This window comes from Hyalella azteca, unplaced genomic scaffold (assembly GCF_000764305.2).
Source record: "Hyalella azteca isolate HAZT.00-mixed unplaced genomic scaffold, Hazt_2.0.2 contig2262, whole genome shotgun sequence".
Taxonomy (NCBI): domain Eukaryota; kingdom Metazoa; phylum Arthropoda; class Malacostraca; order Amphipoda; family Hyalellidae; genus Hyalella; species Hyalella azteca.
The window spans coordinates 20,437-33,898 of NW_025932545.1; the positions used below are offsets into that span (position 1 = coordinate 20,437).

General features: G+C 37.3%; 1 protein-coding gene across 1 annotated transcript; it reads left to right on the forward strand.

The window, feature by feature from the left end:
• Positions 1-955: 955 nt before the first annotated feature.
• Positions 956-13,141, forward strand: LOC108671441 (TRAF3-interacting protein 1). Its single transcript, XM_047885511.1, has 11 exons — positions 956-1,229; positions 2,464-2,581; positions 2,826-2,938; positions 3,343-3,441; positions 4,573-5,091; positions 6,748-6,929; positions 7,496-7,577; positions 8,578-8,662; positions 10,252-10,371; positions 12,208-12,309; positions 12,873-13,141. The coding sequence occupies exons 1-11, from the start codon at positions 1,095-1,097 to the stop codon at positions 13,139-13,141; spliced, it is 1,824 nt and encodes a 607-aa protein (XP_047741467.1). The 5' UTR covers positions 956-1,094.
• Positions 13,142-13,462: the final 321 nt, after the last annotated feature.

Here is a 13,462-nt window from a genome sequence, read left to right on the forward strand (position 1 = left end):
CAACAGGCTCCATGACACCTTTGACAACACGTCAAACTCGACGAGACCGTCACTCGCACTGTGCTGGAGGAAATCGGTAGCATCGTCGTCAGAATATAAAACGTTAATAACATGTGTGAGAACTCATGATTTCATAAGAGAAGTGAATTTACTTATTCGAATCTCATTGTAATTATTTAAAGCATAGCTTGCTTTGTTCAGGAATAAAAAAATATCAAAACCCACGTTTTTACTTTAAATCTCAATCCGGTAACATTTTGAATACAATTTTGCGCATTATAGAAACAGAGGACGATTAGTTATTCTCAACAAGTTCTTAAGTCGAATTAACATATGAACCTATAAAATATATTAAGAGATCCTCCAAGCTCCATGACAACGCTCCTATCCATGAAAGTATCAAAATCAATAAATATCAGTTGAATAAGGAAAATACGTTTAAATCTTATCAGGGTATGGGATGAGCTCACATTTTTATTAGTCAAGTGTGATGAATCTTGTATAATTAAGTAAGATAACACGCGTAAGATAATACCGAAAAAGAACTGTGTCAGAACGATATAACTATAATAATGTAATATAATTTATAGCAATACTATATAATTATATAGTTTATGCAATTTGTTCGTCCTTCCCAGAGGAATCATGTTGAGTAACCGACTATTGTTTCATTTATGTATAAATAATAAAATGCTCTGAGTTGGGACACCTTGAATAGGACAACCATTTAAATTTTTAGGAGTCGTGATTTTTTCCAATCGCAATTGCTCCTACTCTGCGGTGAGCGCCGAATATAAAGAAGTGATTTGTTTACATCCGTTGCCATAGAGACAATAAGAGTCTTGAATGTTCTTTAAGACGCTTTTTGAAAAGCATCGTACCCTACAAAAGTTCAGCAGAATGTGTATTGATAGAAAATGTTCTCATTTCGGCATTCTGTCAGCAAGTTTATTATCGCTAACGTCCTCGGTATGCCCACACTGTTGCATTGGCAATCCTCGACTGTGTCACTGTGATCTCGTTGATAGTCTTAGATATTTAGTATTTTTCGAACGCAACTGTGAAGAAATAATATAATAACCTTTTTAAAAATAATGGCTGATGCTGTAGATCCTGCGGTAATTAAACTGACTCAAGACCAATTAGGAAAATATGTAACCAATCCGTCCCTAACGGCCAAGTTATTAAATAAACCTCCTTTTAAATTCCTTCACGATGTAATAAATTCTGTAAGTATTTATATTGTACAGTTCTACGTATGGATTTTTTAATGTGGTGCTTTATATCTGAAAATACTTTGACTTCAAAAATTGCAATCAATCGTGAAGAATTTAACTTTTGATTTGTATTAATAGTTGTAGTTATATACTTTTGATTTATTCACTTATTGAAGGTTATTCCTTATTAATAAAAAAATTACATTTTTTTAGGTATGAAAAATATTTAATTTGGGCATTTGTAAAGAAATTTGTTAAAATAGTTTTAAAATAAAGTGTAGGTATGTCACTCAAAAGGTGGTACCGGTACCATGGTAATGATTGGTATTCCTATCATTCCTATCATCCTATGGTGGTAGGCTGGTAGCCTATGTATTCCTATGGCAGTATGGTGCCTATTCTATTTATAATTTTATGTAAAATTATATAAATTTTTACCAATAGAAATTGGCATGGCATCAAACACAAATCATTGACAAATGCACAATTGTTTGAAGTTGCAACTGTTATCAGGAGGACTGGAGCTGGAGGTTTTCTGGCCAAGCCCTCAAATTTAGAGAGCAAGTGCAAAAACTATTGTCTTATTAGTCAATTATAATTTTTATATGCCATAATCCAAATCCATCATAGAACTTTTTAGAGCACTTTGAGGCAACACGTGTTGAACAATGGCAGCAAGCTGCAAACAATCAATGGCCGAAAACTGTTGGCAGGTGGCAATCGATGGCAGCCTGGCAGGACTCAGTATATGATTCATTTTTGCACTGAAACATGATTAATTTAAAAGTTAAAACTTAAACATATAGCATCCTGCATCTTTTTGGAATCTCCTTCTGTGAATCATCTATGATTTTTTAGAGAGCTTATTGGGATTTCTCTAATTATTAAAAATCAAATTTAAAATAACAAATCATAGAGATGAAACATAATATCTCAATGCTGCCCATGACAGAATCATTGGGCAAAAGCAAAACTGAAAACATATAGGTAAAAGTATTGGCATTTCATAGCTTATTCTCAGAAATTTTACCCCCATTTACATTGATTGCAAGCAAATAAAAAGAAATGATTTATTTTGGCTAACAGCTCTATACGTACAAACTGTGGCACAAAATTACTGTCCAAATGAAAATAGGAAAAAACTGAAGTAGGTACCCCCTATGTCTTATGTCATCTAATTAGAATGGAAATGTATGTAGTAGTCGATCATTGTGCGAGTCTTTTCTAAAGGTTTTCATGTTTGCAGGTGATCACCAACACTGGTTTTCTCCAAGGACTTTATACAGATGCTGAGTTAAATAAAGACAACATCAAAGACAAAGATGCCAAGATCTCCTTCCTTGAAAAATGTATAGATGCAACAAGTAAGTCAAAACTGCATGTGTTTGTTTGTTATGGTATTCAAAAAATATCTTTGTAAATTGAAAACATTGTTAAGTTGGGTTTTAACTTCTCAGAATTTCATTGTAATTATATTTAATAAAACCAATTCTCTTCATGAATTTGAATTCATGGTAGAATCATATCTCATGATGAATGTCTTTTGCAAATTGATGAAACCATCCTTTTCCTGACTAGTATCAGTTTTGACCTCTTCTTTTGTCTCAGTATTTGCCACAGGTGAAAATCTTACTGTGCGACCAAGCAAAATTGTCTCCGGTCATGAGGCAGATAAAACAAATGAATTCCTGCAAGCCCTGGCCCAAGCCATTGACAACAAGGTGACTGTTTGAGCGCATGAATTATGGGTTGGTTATTTAAAATGTGTTAGTTCAATATATGAGGTGTAATTATATAAACATGCTTGTGACATAATTTATGATTGTGATTTGTTCATCATTTGAATGTGTTAACATACTATTCAACAATCCTGGAAGTCATTTAAAAAGTTACAAATATGAACTATTATTATTTGAAACTCTCAATAATGTGTATTTATTTAAATGGAATAAGTCTGTCCCAAATGCATTTACATTGGCTGTGTGTATGTCATGTGTTAGAAATCATAATGAGTCGTCAACCTGGAATGTACCGTATATCTTCAAAAATATTTAATAGGTACAAAGTGTCTCAACTGTTGATAATATTATACCTACCAGTACTGGTATCTTCTGATTTCTGGTAGGCTGATTCTGATGAAGCAGTAAAGAGAGTTCTTGCTGGTGAAAAACCATCTAAGGGCAAGACAAAAGAGAAGCCAAGCAGATCAACTGAGAAGTCCAAGGTGAGTTTTTCTATTTATAATCAGTATTTTCTATTCAATTTTAATTTCTTTTATAATGAAGCTAAGCGCTATTGGCACTTCTGCCAATTCCATCATCTTAGTCATTGAGTTGTCTTTGGATGGCTTGGTCTATGTATTAAGATTCACAATGATGGAACTGGCAGTGGTGTTACCTATAGTATTGGTGGTTCAATCGGTAGTTGTTGAGTGGTCAAGCACATCAAGATGGTTGCCATGAAGCTTGGTTTCAATCTTGGCAAACTGCAAACATTTTGTTGAGTGGTTTGTAGGCAGTGCAAGGAGCCTGGCCATGAATGGTTTGACATGAAAGAAAAAAAAAGACAATCAACAGTCTTATTATTTTTTTTCATTTCAAAACCTGGATCTTGAACAAAAGAATTACTGTCCACCCTGTTTGTCGATGCTATCAGCGTCTCGTGTGCATGAGACTATTGTCACAATTTGCATGGCCATTTGATTCTCATGAAAGCAAAATTTAAGCTTTAAGTAAGATTGATATCAGTTTGTGAGCCTGCTTCTTCTATTTACGTAAATTCTTTGTTCATTTTATTTATTAAAGTGGGTTAATAGATATGATTCATTGCATCTGAACTTTATTTTTGTGATCCATAAAAATTTAAGAGTGCGTACATTTGTTCTGTAGGCACTGCAATATTTGTCACCCTGCTATATTTTAAATGTTTGCTTGTGAATTTAGGAAATTTTTGTGATTGTTTTGAATCCATTGCCTAAACCATCAAGACGAATGATGTGACTTTTTAACGTCTTGGTGTAGTTTTGTTCTTGTGTCTTCCCTGACACTTTAATTTTGGATGTAAGATTTTTTGTATTTTTGAAGTAACAACCCATAGAAATTGCTTTGCCTTTAAATCATGCTGTGAAAGTTGAACGTTTTCATATGTCGTAAGTGAATTTTCTTAAATGCTTGCATGGAGTGTGCATGTGTTTTTGATTCCCTGAGTTATCACTACCAGTTCTGTCTTAAAGCTGATAATAAAGCTGATTTGGTTCTTAAATAAAGCTGATTTGCGACGTCCTCTCTGATCTCTTTCCTGTCAGTTATTTCTGTTAATCTGTTTTACTTGAACTCTGTCCTATGACGACCGTCAGGATGACGATGTTGCTGGCTCCGTAAAAAAGACCAAGGCCTTGGATGACGAACCTGGAATTATTGTAGAGGATACCAGGACAGACAACATTGCTGATGGAGCATCTGATGCTGACGCCTCCAGCGTCGACACTGAAGTATTTGCTGCAGGAGAGCAGTCTTTACATGATAACAATCATGAAGAGAGTATTGCATCATCGATGAAGAATTCTAATAAAATACCTAGGGCTGACAGTCGGAGACCATCAGTGAAGAATCCGCTGATTAAGACAACAACAAATAACAGAAATTTAGGTTCACAAAATAATAAAATTGCATCCTTGAAATCTAAGGAAGCAACAATTACAAGTGGCCAAACCATAGGCAAGGAGAGGCCGTCTGGCAGAGGACCAGCTCTCGGCAAAGGAGGCCCTAAGGAGCCCCTCAGTAAGCCCTCCTCCCGCAGCTCTCCAGCTGATGGCAGCCTGACGCGGGGCAGAGTTGTGCGCACATCTTCCTTAGCGCGCCCTGCTGACACTCAGGTACCGTGCTGATATCCGTGCCCGTCCTGACACTCATGCCCGTCCTGACACNTATTTACACTTGATGTCTCAGGGTTATTTTTTCAAACCTCTGTTTGCAAGCATGATCGAAAAGGAGAATAGATTACTGCTCACTTTCATTCCCTTTTTCTTTTTTCTCTTTTTTTCTTACTGTTTATCTTTCTTATTTACGGTACTCTCATTTGATTATAATCACTGATGATAATAATCATTTCTAACTCATTGTTCCTCACCTCATCCTGTCTCGAACTATTATCTATTTTACTTATATTTTAGCGCATTGCTTATATAATTTTATTTCGCACTGTACTCTTTTTCTTTTTCATTTCATTGTTCATTTTAATTATCTCCGATTTTATTCTCTCTTTATTTCCATCAGTTTCCAATTTCTCTTCCTTGCATTTAAGTTTATATTTTCTTTATTATTTTTGTCAGCAATGTCGCTATTGTTGCTTTCATCAATTGTCTCTAATTATTTTGATTGTCGTTGCCTTTATTATTGTTGTCTACAACCCTCCTTGGACTGCATAGCTACAAATGTGTACATACACCAGGTATGATTGTAACTGCATGTAAGTACCATATTTATGCAGTTTGAGGAAGCCTAATTGTCTTCATCAAATTGTTGTCTTTGTCTTTAATTTCCTATTCAATATTGTCATTGTCTTTGATCCTGGGTTTGTTTTATTTAATCTGGGATATTTTGAAGAACTCAAAGAATTACTCATTTTTTGTAGAAATAAGTAGTACCGGAATGTTATAAAGTGCAAGGCTGATGAACGTGTGCGTGTTATGTTGTCTTCTTATTTGTTTAAACATTTGTTGAACAGAACTTACTTATTGCATTTTTCATGATAGAGTTCGTGTTATAAATAATCTGAGTTTATCGCATGCTTCATAAACTTGTTATGAGTTTTGAAGAATTTCATTGTATTGCATGCATCGTGCACACGGCATGTAAATTACGTAATAAAACGTAAATNTGTTAACATGTTTATTTATTATAACATGTTGATTTATTGGGTGACATAGCTATTTTTCCATTAACACCGGCCATCCCACATGTTTTGGCTAGTCTTAGAAACTTTGCAAGTGAATTGTTTCGGAAACCTTAGTTGATGACTCATTTATATGTGATGTCTCGGGGATCTTTTTTCAAACATCTGTGTTTGCAGGCAAGATTAAACAGGAGGGTGGGTTACTGCTCACTTCTCATTCTTTTCTTTTTTTCTCTCAATTGTTCTTACTGTTGTGTCTTACTTCTTTTTTTTCTCATTTGATAATAGTCACTGATAAAAATAATTATTTATAACTCCTTGTTTCTCACCTCATCCTTTCTCTATTTATTAGCTGTTTTACTTACATTTTGTGTCACATTACTTATTATTTTTTATTCCTCACTTTACTCATTTTCTGTTTCATTTCATTGTTTATTTTAATTCTCTCCGATTTTCTTCTCTCATTGTTTCCATCAGTTTCCAATATCTCTTACTTGCATTTAAGTTCGATATTTTATTTATTATTATTGTCATCAATTGTTTCTAATTGTCTTCACTCATGTTAACATGTTTTTAATGGTGTATTTATTGTCTTTGTCATTATTGCGGTTGTTCACTGCCAACCACGCATGCGCAGAGCCGCGCTAAGGATGACAAGGCAAGCAAGGGTCGCGTCAAGCCCGGCGACACCTCCAAGGATGACAAGCGAAGGCCGGCGCGTGACAAGAAGCCTGCGGCTGACCGCGGCGCTCGACGGCGGGACAGCCTTGTCAATCCTGGCAAAGCTGACAAGCCTGGCCGGTCTGACAAACCTTCACGGTAAGCTGACAAGCCTGGCCGCTCTGACAAACCATCACGGTAAGCTGACAAGCCTGGCCGCTCTGATAAACCTTCACGGTAAGCTGACAAGCCTGGCCTGTCTGAAAAGTCCTCACGATCAGATCAGCTCAGTTGTTAGCGAGGTAAACCTTTCGTATCAAACAGAATTTCGTTTTTGACTCTCGTCTAGAGTTTAGTTGTTATTTATTCAATTGTAATTTATGATGTTTCATTGTTAATGTATAACAGTTTTAAGATTTTTAAGTCAGGAGATATTCGTTGCTTTCCTGTTATTTTTGTGCATTAAAGAGTATGAAGTGTGTCAATATTACGACAAGAACGATGGAATGATACGATGGAGTCTCTAAACATTTGAAGAATGAAAATGGGAATTTTATTTCATGACTCATGCCACCACTAGGGTTTTAGTTTTTTCAAGATGTATTTATTCGCAGATTGAACTACAAGAATAATTTATTATGATAATTTTTGTCAAAAAATGAATGAATTTGAAAATAAATGGCTGTTAAGTTCTGTGTTGATAATTTAATGCTTGTCTCGCGCAGCTCCGGCAAGGAGAACGCGCCGCCCCCCGCGGCAGCAGCGGCCGCCCCGGCTGAAGCGGACGCCGCTGACGACGGAGATAAGGTGATTTGATGTAGCTGATAAGGGTATTTGATGTAGCAGTAAGTTTATTTGATGTAGTAGCTGATAAGGTTATTTGATGTAGTAGCTGATAAGTTTATTTGATGTAGTTGCTGATAAGTTTATTTGATGTAGTTGCTGATAAGGTTATTTGATGTAGTTGCTGATAAGTTTATTTGATGTAGTTGCTGATAAGGTTATTTGATGTAGTTGCTGATAAGGTTATTTGATGTAGTTGCTGATAAGTTTATTTGATGTAGTTGCTGATAAGGTTATTTGATGTAGTAGCTGACAAGGGTATTTGATGCAGCTGATGTGATAAAATCCCTAAACATTTAAGAATAATATACTATTTTATAGGTTATGTCGTATGACTTAAAAGTGGCTTAATTACCTCGAACTTGTCTTTGTCCATCAGGTTAAGTAAAATATATTTTCATTTGCCGGATTTTGCTCATGAAATATGTTAATTTTGGTCAAAAATATCTAGTAATTCCTCTACAGCTGACGGCATTTTTCCGAAGAACTGGTTCCTTTTCATAGAGGGTTTAGTTAACAAAATATCACCGCGACATTGTTTTAAACAGTCTTCTATAAAATAGATCCATTCTTCAAATGAAAAAGTTTCATTTATTTTTAATATTGTGGGTTAGTGCAAGTTTGAAAACCCATGTGTAACATTCCAGTATATAGGATTGCATGCCTGCGCCCTCATTCATAACATTTACTTCCAGTTTTAGTTGTTATTTTAGATTTTGGCAAAATCGAGATAGCGTTTGCCATCAGATCAACACGTTAAGAAGTATAACCTTCAATGCAAATGACGTTAAAGCAACGTTGATCACTGGTTGATCTCGTGTAAATAACTTTTATTTAACGTTATTTCAACGTTGTATGCCTAGTGGCAAGGGCCACATTAGGCATCTAGGTCTGCGAAGCTCACTTCGAAATAATCGTGTTCATATCAATCTGAATGTTTGTAAACTTAAAGGCATTTTTTTAGGCTCCTGAAGAAGCTGTTGAGGAAGCCATGCCCGAGGAAGCCATGCCAGAAGTCTTGCCCGACGAGTTGCCTGACGACTCAAATAGTAAGTTTGCTCTGGTATTTTGTCTGGTAAAACGAACGCTGTATCAAGTACTATGTCAGTTTAAATTTGTAGCTAATTTTTTACTAAACTGAAAACGATATTCAGCTGTTTCTTATATTATTAATAGCTTTCGATGTCAAAAAATTATTCTATATAATTTATAGAGAATTTCTTGAATGCCTATTACGGATATATCCATTAACGTTTTATGCAGTTCCAATAAATGGTGACTTGTCATGATTGTGAGAAATTTAAAGGGAAGGCAGATGTCACTCAATTTTTGTGACCATTTTATCGAGCACGAATACTGGACCTGTTGTCGCCGTTGCTTTTGGAGAAAAATTAATCATCATTTCGTAAATACCTTCACCTCGGAAAAAACCCCGGGATAGATTTCTAAACATGTCAGTAACATCGAATTTCGCTGCCGTCTGATTAATGAAAGTGTTCATTTTACACGGGGAGATAAACATGTCGTAAATCTGTTATTATTAAGAACGCTGAAGTGTCATTTTTCAGTGAGATTCATTGCATACCTACCATTAAACTTCAAATTTATGTAATCTGTAAGAATTGAATTCTGATGCAATGTAAATAATTTTAATTATAATGCATAAAAATTCGCGTGCGCAATAAATTCGTAATTTAATATAATGTAAAAGCTAATAACGTACTATTTACGTTAGGTAAATACGTAATACCGTATATTCGCGTGACATTTCCGCAAGTTCCGTTGATTGACATTAAGATCTAGTTTTAAGTTCAAGGAAAGGTAAAACTAGACTAGAGTATCTTGATTTTTTCAGACATGCGTTAATGGAAACGCTTAGCTTTTGTATTGACTGCTTCCATTTGTTTCTGCAACATTGGAATTCATTGGAATTATGTTTCCTGCACAAGATCTTATAATTGTCACCGGCTCAAATTGCCCTCGATTAATTATTAACACTTCTACGTATCATTACCGTCAATGCACGCATATTCTCATTCGTCGTGAATAGAGTTATTAACACAAACTCGAATCATAAGGGTAATGCCTTGATCCACTTCTTCAATGAATTATGATGGACCGCATGCAAGTTGCCCCTGACAGGACGTGACTGGATTCTTTTTCAGCCATTCGTTTAGCGATGCTCCTGCCAGCTTAGCAGAAGTGTACTGGCCGCCTCTATTTACCGTGTTATATATTGGCCTCTTGTACATGTGTTATAGGTATTTATTATACTGTGCTATATATTGGCCTCTTGTATATGTGTTATAGGCGTTTATCATACTGTGCTATATATTGGCCTCTTGTATATGTGTTATATTTACTTACCATGTTATATACCTATTAGCCTCTTGTATATGCGCTACTGGCTACGGTAGGACCCAGTAGCACCCATTAACTCGAGGCCAGAACATGATAATTAGTGGTGATTTACGTTCGAAAGTTGTACTAGCGGCCACTACTGTCCCCGTGTACAAGCACCCAGGAGTAGCATGTTTCTTCGTTCAAAGTTCAACTAGCGGTTGTTTGATTAACTTAAAAAGTTTTTGAGCTTGGGAAAATTTTGTCAAATGCGGTAAAAAATTTTATGATTACGAAGCATCTGGTGGCGATGAAGCGGCAGCTGACGTTGACAACAATGCGGGCCTATTGGATGACGATGTTGATCTTGATGACATCCAACCGCCGCCTGACCTTCTGGATGGCGATGAGGCGCCTGGTGAGCACGTCGGAGTGGATAATGTTACATTGGGATTGAACATTTTTTTTCGCTGCAAATTTTTATGCACGAATAAAAATTATTACGCTTGAATACAAAATATCTACCTGCGCATGAATAATAAATTTGCACACCGCGATAAAAAAATGTGTCGGTGTGTGTGTCTTTTTTGTCGTTATGTGATCATGTTTGCTAGATGACAAATAAAGTCTTCTCGGTGGGTATAATATTTTGTAAGTGGATAGTAAATATTTCAACTCGGTGAGTTTCAGCTCATGTTGCTGATCACTTCATCTTCACGGTGAAGCGTTCTTCAAGACATGCGCGTGCCAGAGGTTATGTCTCTCTAGTTTCACGGCGTGAACTACATGGTTATGAGTGATGGCAGCTATGCATGTTTACAGCGAGCGGTATTCGACTCCGCACTTTTTTTGGAATTTTTAATAATGCAAATATTGTTGTTCACCTCATATGTATCTCTGGACGCAAGTTCACAATCAAAGTTTTGATTTTAATTGTTTCTGAAAAGGTTTTTGGCGCTGCAACGTACGCCAGTTATGTCCCTGGCCGCGTTCGTCATCAGTTACAATTTCTGTGTCGAATCGCACGTTTCAATCTCGCTTGGGAGCTCAGTCGCCTGTGCCTCCTAATCCCCTGTTTTTTTTCAATTCTTCTATAGAATTGTTTAAGCCGCCTGTTGCCCTTTTTATTGAAATAATTAAAGCGTTTGGCCCTGTGTGTGTTTTTTTTTTCTTTCAGTCTCATCCCTGAAATGTTACAAACTTTCACAGCCTTATGTTGCCCTTTCCCTGAAATTAGGAGAAACTTCACTGGCGTGAATTTTATTTTCGACTGAAATTGTTCGAGCTCTCATCGCCGTGTGGCTTTTTCACTGCAATTGTTGAAGCTATTGTCGCTGTGTGTGGCCTTTTCACTGAAATTTTGGGTGCTATCACTTTCGTCTGTCCTGCTAATAATAAAATTTATGAGAGCTTTCACTGCCGTATGTCGCCCACTCCTGAAATTATGAACACTTTCTCCATCGTGTGTCGCATTTTCACTGAAATGTGTAGGTGCTTTCATCGCTGCATCTCACCTTTTTTTTGGAAATGTGGTGGTATAAATCCCACTTTATAATAGAATATTCGAGCGATCTTGTCCACATCGACAAAACCGTTCTTGCGTCTTGCTAAATTAGCTTTTAATTCTTCAATATTGTAACTAGTGACTTGTTATAGTGCGGCAGCAGTGGCTCAAACGATACTATATAGCGGGCGACATGGACTGCCATATATGGTACTATATATGAGGAATTTGTTTATGGTGAATGTGCGAGTATTGACCTGGACCCGTTCTATGAAAATATTTACGATTATTTTTCTCCGTACGCCAATCCCTACCGGCTTTTCGAGCTAAACCCACCAATCACAGACGAGAAATCAGCCGCTGCGCGAACTTGGGACGTTATGTACTACTTAGACCGCTACGCTAAACCTATATATGTAGTCCTCTACGTGTACCTAGTTTTCTACGTGTATCTAGGCCTATATGCACACTTATTACTACGCAGCGTCCGTTCATACAAATGACGTCAAACAACTAGGTATATGATTATGAGTTGATTGCGTTGAGACACCGTGACTGGTAAGTTGTTCTAAGGGAATTTTTCAATTATAAGTTTTTAAATAGGTAAAAATTTTAAATCAAAAGTTTTCAATTAAAAATTTTAATTGAAAATTGTAATTAAATTTTAAATTAAAAATTTTCAATTAAATATTTTTAAATTAAAAATTATCAATTTACCTAATGAAGACCGACGTGACTCGTGTGCCCCAGGGGGCGGTGAAGACCTGGGCATAGGCTCAGGAGGCCCAGCGTCGCCCGTGGGGGGCGAGGCCCCCGTGGACCCAGCCATCCTGAAGGCCATGGCCCCGCGGGGTGAGCTGCACATGAGAAATAATATTGTTTTCTATGAATTATCGCTGTAATATTATTGAAATATTGAATATTATCGATTTTATTTAAGCTTTCTATGTGTACTTACTTAAAAAGTAACAGTAATTGTTTGAGAAGTAATTTATCTGAATCTTTATTTTGATTTCAGGTTTCAATTTGGCATAATTGAACAATCATTCAAATAATCATTCTAACTAATCATTCTAAATGATTAGTTAGAATCATACATGTATTATAGAGAATCATTCTATTTAAACTAGTTAATTAATCATTCTAACCAAACTAATTAACTAATTCCAACTAATAATTCTAACTAATCAGACTCTCTAATCATTCAAACTAATCATCTAACTAATCATTCAGTACATTTCAGCGCCTAACGCTCCCCCGACTCCCCCAGACCAGCTGGAGGTGCTAGGTGACCTGGGGGATCACCCTGACTCTGGTGTAACTAATGATTCTAACTACGTAATCATCTAACAAATCATAACTAATCATCTAACTATCTAACTAATGATAACTAATCGCTCCCCCCACCCCCCCAGACCAGCTGGAGGTGCTGGGTGACCTGGGGGATCACCCTGACTCTGGTGTTGGCTCCATCGACTCCCCCAAGTCCCCCTCATCTCCCCCTGCTGTGGAGTCCCCCCCTACCCCCCCTCGTGTGGTCCCCGCACCACGACGTGGTCCTATGAGGGCCACACATCCCGACGACGATGAGGCCAGCGTCCCTATGGAGGCCGTGGCCTCAGCGCCTCTCCCCGGGTCTTCCCGGCCTCCCTCCAGCCAGGGCTATGTCAGGTGTGGTCCTTAGATGGCAGGTGTGGTCCTTAGATGGCAGGTGTGGTCCTTAGATGTCAGGTGTGGTCCGTAGATGGCAGGTGTGGTCCTTAGATGTCAGGTGTGGTCCTTAGATGTCAGGTGTGGTCCTTAGATGTCAGGTGTGGTCCTTAGATGTCAGGTGTGGTCCTTAGATGGCAGGTGTGGTCCTTAGATGGCAGGTGTGGTCCTTAGATGGCAGGTGTGGTCCTTAGAGGGCAGGTGTGGTCCTTAGAGGGCAGGTGTGGTCCTTAGAGGGCAGGTGTGGTCCTTAGAGGGCAGGTGTGGTCCTTAGATGGCAGGTGTGGTCCTTAGA

What these genes read in the sequence shown, in the direction of transcription:
- LOC108671441 (XM_047885511.1), top strand. Translation starts at nt 1,095, where the DNA reads ATGGCTGATGCTGTAGATCCTGCGGTAATTAAACTGACTCAAGACCAA. An exon ending in GATCAACTGAGAAGTCCAAG is followed by an intron (nt 3,442 to 4,572) that starts GTGAGTTTTTCT and finishes GACGACCGTCAG; the next exon opens with GATGACGATGTTGCTGGCTC. An exon ending in CGCGCCCTGCTGACACTCAG is followed by an intron (nt 5,092 to 6,747) that starts GTACCGTGCTGA and finishes ACGCATGCGCAG; the next exon opens with AGCCGCGCTAAGGATGACAA.